Genomic DNA, 8,813 nt, shown 5'->3' on the forward strand with positions numbered 1-8,813 from the left:
CAGCCAGCAGCGGGAGGTGGCAGACAGGCCTTCCCTTTTATACTCCACAATCCCACTTCCTCATCAGATGGTGTTTTCTCCCACCCCCACAAAGCCTGCCAACTTTTGAAACTTTTATTAAATACAAAACCCCCGGTCTCTATGACCGAACGCTGCATTCAACGTACGCTGAAAAAAAGGGTCAGACATTCAAATGTACAAAAGTCGCCGGTGCCCCCCAGCCCTGGCGAGCTGCCCTGCTCCCAACCCCACTGCTCCCAGCTCCCACGGAGCGTCAAGGGTGCTGGGGCTCCCAGTCCCATGGAGGGGCACAGGGCTCCTGCCCTGCATGGTCCCGGCCTCTCCTGCCTGCAGCCCCCCTGCCCCTGGCCTGGAAGCGGGAAGGCAGACAAGGGGAGACCTCAAGGAGAAGATTCCGCCCCTGCTAGAGGGGGGCTGCACCAGCCCCCACCAAGAGGTGCTGGGGGGTTCAAATCAGCCCTATTTCCCCACCAAAAGGGGGAGGGCAGGTGAGGGCAGGCGCAGGCAGGGGCTGCACACACACACAGCACCTGCCTTTGGGGAAGGGGGATAGGATACAGCTGCCATCCCCCAGCCCTGGGGAAACTGAGGCACAGCGAGGGGCATTCACTAATCAGAGGTCTCTGTTTGGCAGAGCTGAGACAGGGCCCGGCTCTAAGCACCAGACTAAAGCAGAGGAAGACAGCAAGCCACGTCTGTGTGCCCAGCAGCATGGGCAGTGCCTGGCCAGGGCAGCAACCTCGCCCTGATCCTGCCTGCCTGGGGGCCCCAGGCTGCTCCCATCCCCAGCTGGGGCAGCAGTGGCTCCAGTGCTGGTAAAGGGGGAAGCCTGCACCCCACTTCTCCCAGCGCTAGTGGGGACCCTCCAGCTCTCACAGAGCAGTGGGATTTCACCCTCCCCACCAAGGGTGCAGGCAAGAGCTGGCATGGACTGGGGGCTCCTTGCTAGGCCTGGGGTTGCCCCCTCCCTCTGTGCCAGGAGCTGCTTGCAGGGCAGCTGGGTTCATCCACCAACACACCACGTATGGGGCAGGGGTCCTGCAAACACACTCGTGGGGATGGGGGAGACAGAGAAATCCTAGGGACCAAAAGGCCGGCTGGGGGGCAGCCGTCTCCAGAAGGCAGCAGAGTAGGGAGAAAATATCCCTGTCCAGTCCTGGCTCTTGAGCTGGGGCAAAACCCGCCATGCCCAGCCAACGCGAGGCACAGGGGTTCCCAGTGACAGGAGCACTAGCCGCGGGCCAGGCGGGGCGGTGGCCTGCCAATCTCCACCGTGATGTTGGTGTACATGGGCTGGCGGGAGATCTCCACCAGCCGGTACTGCAGCGAGCTGATCCCATCCCGCTTCATCGTCATTTTGGTGTTCTGGATCTTGGTGAATCTGGTGGAAAGAACAGCAGGATGAGGATGGAGGTATGTCTTGTTGTAGTGCCAGCAGTGCTGGACCTCTGTGGGGGTGAGCAGCCAAGTGATCACCCAGTGCCCCAACTGCCCCAGCCCTGTGGCTCACTCACCTCTGCGGGTTGGGCTCATTGTGTTTGTCGCGTTCATGCTTAATCATGCGGTACCTCCCAATGCGGATGTCGGGCCTCGACACCTTCATGCCATTCAGGGATATGCTGGGGGCCAGGAGAAGGGTGGGATCAGTGTGCAGGCACCAGGGTGGGACATTCCCCAGCCCAGAGACCTCCAGGGTCAGACCCCAGGCAAAATAAACCTGTCCCTGGTTAAACAAAGCTGTGCCAAGCCAAGATAAGCCAAGATAAGCAAAGCCAGGCCCCACTCAGGCCAGTGTCGTGACCTAGGGTGTCACATGCCCCACGGCAGTGCGCCCAAAGCACCACTCCCATCCAGGGACCGGCAGCTGCATTCAGCCTGTGCCGCACACAGGCAGCCATCCATGTGCAGCCATCCATCCCTCCCTCCCTTCCTCCTTCCCTCTGTGGCCCCTGCCCTTTACATTCTCTGAATGCCGCTGCCTAGCCCTTCCCTTGGAGCCCTCCCCTCAGATCAAGTGCCGCCTGAAGCTCTTCCAGAGCTCCACACACTTCTCATCCCCCATCCTGAGCCCACCTTGTGTGGAAATCACAACCGTGCCACGTGTCCAGGGCTCCCACAAGGGTGTTTTGCTAGTCTGGCCATTACAGGCTGGTTACACCCCACTGGCTGCACACTACTTCCCTGGGCAGCACCATGGGGGAACTCATGGGAGGTGAGGTGGCCACTGTCCAGCTCTGGCATCCAACACGGTGTGGGGGGATTGGGCTTTGCTCAGCTTGCAGCTGTACTGCTGCCTGCCGGCTGCTGGCAGGAATGACTGTGTGGCTGCTGCACAGCCACCACTGAGATGCTTCCCAGTTTTTAATCTCAGCCCTGGACACATCCAAGTCTAGCCCCTGTACGAGCAGAGCCCACAGGCACACCATGCTGCAGGCTTCAGCCACAAGAGAGGCAGAGGGGTGTCCTGCAGCCCCCCAGCACCCTGGGAAAGGCCAGTTCCATCCATGAGGGTCATCAACCCCAAAGCTGGAGTGTAATTCAATCCCTTCCTGACATGTGGCACGGCCCATGTACATCCCCCACAAAACCAGAACACCAGTGCTGTAAGAGTGCTAATTCAGTGCTCGCTGGGGAGCCTGGTACACCCCAACCAGTCAGTGCTAGTGAGGGGCTGGGCACCTACCGATTAAAGATGTCATCATCCTCTCCTCCCCAGCCCCAGTATTCATTGGGAAAGCCATTGATCTTCAGGAACTGGGACTTGCTCAGCCCAGAGACACCGCCAAAGTAGCCGGCATAGGGCAGCCTGCAGGTTGACAGCAAATGGGTCAGCCCCAGGAAGAGGCAAGATGGAGGTGAGCCCCATGGGGACCCCCAAGTACCAGTACCAACCCTCTCCTGTGTCACCCTCCTACCCAGGGCTCTGTGCTCTCTACCATCTCAGGTCCACAATTCGAGCCATCGACCTCATGCCTGCCCCAGGTGGCAAGCAAGGGTGGTTGCCCTGATGTCATCCCGGAGAGACATTCCACCCCTGCCTGTGCAGAAACACCCCAGCACCCCAGGGCACCCACCTGAACCCAAACTTGTCCATGCCAACAGCAAAGTGCCGTGGCTGCTCGTAGCAGCGATAGAGGTTGCGATCGTCCATGGGGATGAGATCCACGTCGCTGAAAATGAAGCAGTCATACTCCTCGTCGTCCTTGAGTGCCTCCATGAATCCCACGTTGAGCAGCTTGGCCCGGTTGAAGGTGTCTTCACCAAACTGCAGGGCAAAGCTCAGCAATGCCTGCTTGTCCACCCCAGCCCTGCCACCCCTTGCCCCTGCCCCCTCACCTGGTTGATGATGTAGATGCCATAAGCCACCTTCTGCCGGCGCAGGATGGGGTGCAGGTAGTGCAGCCAGTACTTGAGGTGGTGCTCGCGGTGCCGGAAGGGGATGAGGATGGCCACCTTCTGGCGGGGTAGGCAGTCTGGGGGGGTGTACTTGCCACCCTGGCGCACATCAGGGTTCTCCCGCTGCACTCGCTCCATGCTCATGGGAGAGCTGAACTCGATGAGCAGGCGCCCAACTGTGAGAGGGAGGGCCGGGCAATGCCCACAGGACAGGACACGGTCAGGGTCACGGTCACCTGCCGCTCCTGCCCAGAGTGGTAAAGCAAACAGCGAGGGGGACCTGCAAGGGGGACCGGCACTGCTGAGGGCAGAGAGAGCTCAGAACCTTTCCTAAACCGGGCAGAGAGACTGAGCTAACAAAACCTGAAACCAGCTGTCCTGATACAGTTCCAGGCTGGGGTTTCTCTACCATTTCACAGGAAAGCCATACCAGGGCCCAGGGGAAAGGGATGTCAGCCATGAGCACCCACCTTAGCCCCATGTTCAGAGTCAGTGCCCAAACTGATCCCCAAAGCTCACCCAGCATGTCTCACCTAAACCAGGAGGTGTCTCCTGGCAGGGCTGCAAGGGCTTCTCAGTGGCAGACTGGTTGGTGCTGGGCTTGGTGCTGGGGGATGGGGCCTCAGCACCAGCTGGCCCGTAGCTGGGAACGGTGCCGTTGGGGCGGGAAGAGTTGGAGAAGGGGTGGGCGCGCGAGGCGTTCCTGGCGTTGAAACGGCTGAAGAAGTCCAGGTGCTGCGCGTAGACGTCAAAATAGAGGATCATGATGATGACAAAGTGGAGCAGGCAGAGCAGCAGCACGGCCTTGCAAATCCTTTCCAGGGTCACCCCCAAGAGCAGCCTGGTCATCTTCTGGGCACGGGCAGGCGGACATGTGCGCTTGGCGGGGCAGGGGGGCGGCTCCAGCCACGGTCCTGATCCTGCCAAGACACCTCATGCTCAGGACACCACGAGTCTGAGCCCCCAACCCAGCCCAAATGACACTGGGACAGCAGCAGCAGCACAAGCCTGATGCAGACGTGAAGGGCTTGCAGGCTGGCATGCCAGAGAGCACCCCAGAGGGAATGCTGCACCTGGATCCCTGCTCTGAAGGCACAACCACGAAGATATGAGACGTCCTCAGCCACACATAGCAAATCACCTCCTCGCTTTCCTAGGCCAAGACCAGAACAGGACAGATCCACTCCCCTTCCCTTTTTCCCACCCAGAGAGAATATGCAGACACCTCCAGACATGCCACAAAGAGCCTCCATGGGGGCTGAGCCTTTTAGAGAGGCTACGCTCTCCAACAACACGGCCAGCCTGGGATGTCACAAGAGCACCACATGTGTCCCCACCAACCACTCCTTTCTGAGGCACCCCCCTTCCCTGTTCCCCATCCTGCTCCCTCCCCACAGAGCTAAACCCCAGCAGCAGCACCAAAGTGGGGCAGCAATGAGAGTCATGCCAGGCTGAGCCAAGCAGGACATCCCAGCCCCCCCCAGGGGGGTTCCCAGCCACAGCCAGGGGGATCTGGCACACAGCCAGTGGTGCAGATCCTTTCCCCTCCTCCTGATGGTGAGGCCTCCTGGGACACTGGACTGCTGGAAGTCAGGGTCCCCTTATCTCCCACATGACACTTGGAGCTGGGCCAGAGCCCTGCTGGGAAGCCAGCTGGGAGAGTCACTAGAGAGTCCCAAAGAAGTCAAACCATCCGGCCTTTCCCAGCCCTGCCACTGCCAGGGCTCAGGCCACAGCACAGCCATGAACCCCAGCTCCTGCCCTGAGCCCTGCCCTGCTAGTCCCTGTTTTTAGGGAAGCTGCTAGGCAAAGCAATTACAAGGGACAGGCACCGAGGTTCACAAAGTGAGGATCTCGGGACAGGCCAGAGCTGCTGCATGGTCCCTGGGGGACCTTGGTGGCTGGGGGTCTGAAGCAGGACCCCCAGCAGGAGTTGCAGGGAGCACCCAACAGTGCTGGCAACTGGTCACTGGCAGCTGCCAGCCCTGTCCAGTGAGGCTCCCCAGGGAGCCACAGGGCACTGAGTCGGCAGTGATGGCCACACTGGATGGGTACGGGGATCGGAGCCGAGGTGTGAAGGAGGATCCTTCGCCCAATCCTGCTCTGGAGTGTCCTCTCCCAGTCGCAGGACTGACCTTGGCAGGCAGACCCCGGAACCCACCAGAGGCAGAGAGGTGCTGGAAAAGGCTCTGAGCCCAACGCCCCAGTCATGTCTACACTCCCTTTGCAGGATGCAGAGCAGTACCCCTGTGGATAGGGGGGTCCTGGCATGTGTCACCAGCACAACCCCACATCCATTTTTCTTCTGGAAAGCAGCCCTCTGAAGAAAAGCTGGCGCAGCTGTTACTGCTCAGACTTTCCCCTCAATCACAGTGCCTTGTCACCCCACACAGCCCATGACACAGGGATCTGCCTGCCCCCAACACCTGCCAGAAACCCTCCCAAAACACCTGTGCAGTGCATGGAGTGGTGGTGCCTCAACAGCCAGATGGGGATGCAATAGAGAAAAATCAGAGCTGCTTTTAGGGGCCCTTTGGTAGAATGGTCCATGAGGCAAGTAGGGAGTGACACCCAGCAAGAACAAAAGCAAAACACTCCATCAAGCAGTGGCTACAGGACACCACGAACATGAGTGGGCTTAAACTGCTAAGGAGGGGGTTATGAAATATGATGTCATCTCCCGCCACCACAGGGGATGAGAGGCCAAAAGTAACCTGGGGCTGGGGAGCTGGTCCCCAGGGTTTCAAGCCAGTCCAGTATGTGCCATGGGGCTGGCGATGCTCGTTTTGCAGGGGATAATCAACCCCGTGCACTCAATCCTTCTTCCCACAAGACATCCCAGGGCTCGGAGAAGGGAGGCACGGTGGGAGCCAATGGCCCCGATGCCCTAACGGCGGCAACCTCCCGGCCAAAAGCGGGGCGAGGGGCCGCATTCAGCACAACTAACACTCCCCCACCCCCTAATTTTTCCCAGTCCCCGACACATGCAAAAACTTATTTTAAAAATGAGAAACAACCTCAAAATTAGGCTTTTTCCCGAGCCGGAGTGGTGCCGCCCATGAGTGACCGGGATCGCATCCCCCGGGTCGCATCCCGGGCCTCACCCGCCCGGCCGGGCCTGCCCGCGCCGCTCCACTCACCGCGGCCTCGGGGCTGCCGCGCCGCCCCGGCGCTGGTCAGCGGCCCCCGCCGCCGCCTCCTTCTCTTCCTCTTCCTTCTCTTCCTCCTCCAGCCCCGGCCGCCGGCCCGCGGGCTCCCATGCCCGGGGCTGCGGGGGGCCCAGCCGGCCGGGCCGCCGCACCGCCGAGAGCCGCAGGGAGACGGGGCCGCGCCCGCACGCCGGCTCCGCCCGCCGCCGCCGCACCGGGCGGGGCCGCCGCCGCCGCCCGCCCCGGAGCCGCGGGGCCAGGAGGGCAGTCCCGCAGGCACCGCGGCCCACGGATGCAGACACACCCGGGGGTGCGCGATGCCTCCGACTCCACCGCGGGATGCTCAGCCCTTGGCCCCAGGCGCGGCAGCGGGGACCCGCCGAGCACCGGGACACAGGCACAGGGCGCCCCGGCCTTTCTTCGTTCCCTGGCTCCGTGCCGCCGGAAGGCAGCGCTTACACGGACCCACCTGCGGCGACTCCCACGCTCCCGGCCGTTGGTGCTGGCTCAGCGGCCGTTGCAACCTATTTGCGGCTCCTTCCCCCCCACACCGCCCTTTCCTAGCTACGTTTCATTGCTAGGAAACACCGGGAATCTCACTCTCCTTACCACAATGGTATCTGTGAAAGATCGTGGTTTGGTCCCACCGTAAGTTTGGCCCCCCACAAGTAGTTTTTGCACTGTCTGCAGCCTTTCCCTTCTGCCACCCGCTCAGCTCCCTTCCCCAGCACTTGTGCCTGTTTAGAGCGACCCTGTCCCTCGAGCCCCCTCCTCCTCCCATGCCCGGCTGCTCACCCAAGCGAGGGCTTTCCAGCTCCCTTCAGAAGCTCCCTTCAGCAGACAACCTTTCAGAAGAGGACCAAATAGCACCTACTGAGCCCAGCCCTGTTCTACCCCTGCCAACAAGCCCTGCTGAAAGCAGTCCAACTCTTCTCCAGCTCTTGGTTTGGCTCCTCAGCAGGTGGCATTTTTCTCATCAATACCTACACATGGTTACCAAAATATCTTTTAACTCCTGCTGCTTCCAAATGAGACTAGGTTTAAGATCCTGGAGCTTTGTTTAAGCTTTTTTTTCTCTCCTTGAGCAGCAGCTGTTTAGTCCAAGTCCTGGAATCCAAGAGTGCACACCTAGAACCACAGGGCGTGCTTACCTTATCACTGCTGGCTATGGGTCACCCTGAGAGCAGCCCTGATGAGTCTCATATCCTTGTAAGGGGCCTGTGGGCAAGTCTGGAGCCCATTCCCCTGCCAAAGCTGTGATATACACAGGCAGAATTGGGAGTAGATGCATTTCTATCAGGGCAGGGCAAGGCCCATCCCTGAAAAACAAGTGGGTGAGTCTTTCAAGATAGCTGCTAACCAGGAAGATGATTAACCCATAAAGCAGTTTCTCTAAATCCAGCACAGCACAGCCTCTCCAGCCCCAGGAATCTCCTTCCTGAGCTTGGTGTGGGTCTGATGAAATGGCTCTCGCAGCTCCCACACAGAACAGGCAAAAGTCTGCCCACACCTGACACTCTTTCTTCAAAACAGGCAGGGCCCAATTTGTGTCCTGCCACTACACAGGTCTCACATTGCTCCTGTGAGAGCCTCCAGCCCCAGGGGACATTCATCACAGCTAGCAGAGGCAGTGACTTAGTTTTCCCCCCACAACTGCTATGCACACAGGGCTGAAATTCACTGCAGCCCCAAAACTCATAGGACAATCTGGAACAGAGGCAGGAGAGCAGCAGATCTCAGAGGGGTCATGCAGAGGCAGCTGCCCTAGTTCAAGGGCAAGAATCAGCATGCTCCAGCAGTCTCACTGCTGCCCCAGCCTGTGGCATCCACACGGGAAGAGAGAAGGGCAGCTTTAAGCGTGCATCTGCCCTGACACGGCACTGGAAGATCAGTGCTTTCTCTACGAAGGTATACTGGTAAGAAGAACAGTGTGAGGGCCTTGTGCTGGATACAGCAGATGCAGCAGCCTCCAGGCTCTCTGCAGAGAACATGCAGAAGGACCTTGTTCTTCCCTTCCCCCAAGCAGCAGATGAGCTGCAGGTCCAGCTGTCCACAGCCAGCTTCCCCACACTATTCAGCATAGCCAGGGACAGGGAAGAGAGCCAGCACAAAGTGTCCCCACCCCTGGGACCTCTACCTGGACAGAGGGGCATTGCAGAGTGGAGAGCCCCAGCCTGCAGCCACCAGCCACACCAGGGAGCTTCTGGCTGGAGGATGTCCTTTGAAGGAGCAAAAGTTTCACTTGTC

General features: G+C 59.8%; 1 protein-coding gene across 2 annotated transcripts; it reads right to left on the bottom strand.

The window, feature by feature from the left end:
• Positions 1-96: 96 nt before the first annotated feature.
• On the bottom strand, positions 97-6,721 carry B4GALT2 (beta-1,4-galactosyltransferase 2). 2 transcript variants are annotated; one of them, XM_038144504.1, is made up of 7 exons: positions 6,558-6,721; positions 3,951-4,337; positions 3,358-3,593; positions 3,096-3,286; positions 2,705-2,827; positions 1,536-1,640; positions 97-1,402 (listed from the first exon to the last, which is right to left on the bottom strand). In XM_038144504.1, the coding sequence occupies exons 2-7, from the start codon at positions 4,264-4,266 to the stop codon at positions 1,252-1,254; spliced, it is 1,122 nt and encodes a 373-aa protein (XP_038000432.1). In that variant the 5' UTR covers positions 4,267-4,337; positions 6,558-6,721; the 3' UTR covers positions 97-1,251. The 2 variants fall into 2 exon arrangements, with proteins under 2 accessions (XP_038000432.1, XP_038000433.1); XM_038144505.1 differs by lacking the exon at positions 6,558-6,721 and adding an exon at positions 6,435-6,530 and having other exon boundaries at positions 1,252-1,402.
• Between the last annotated feature and the right edge of the window lie 2,092 nt (positions 6,722-8,813).

Source organism: Motacilla alba, chromosome 8 (assembly GCF_015832195.1).
Source record: "Motacilla alba alba isolate MOTALB_02 chromosome 8, Motacilla_alba_V1.0_pri, whole genome shotgun sequence".
Lineage (NCBI taxonomy): Eukaryota > Metazoa > Chordata > Aves > Passeriformes > Motacillidae > Motacilla > Motacilla alba.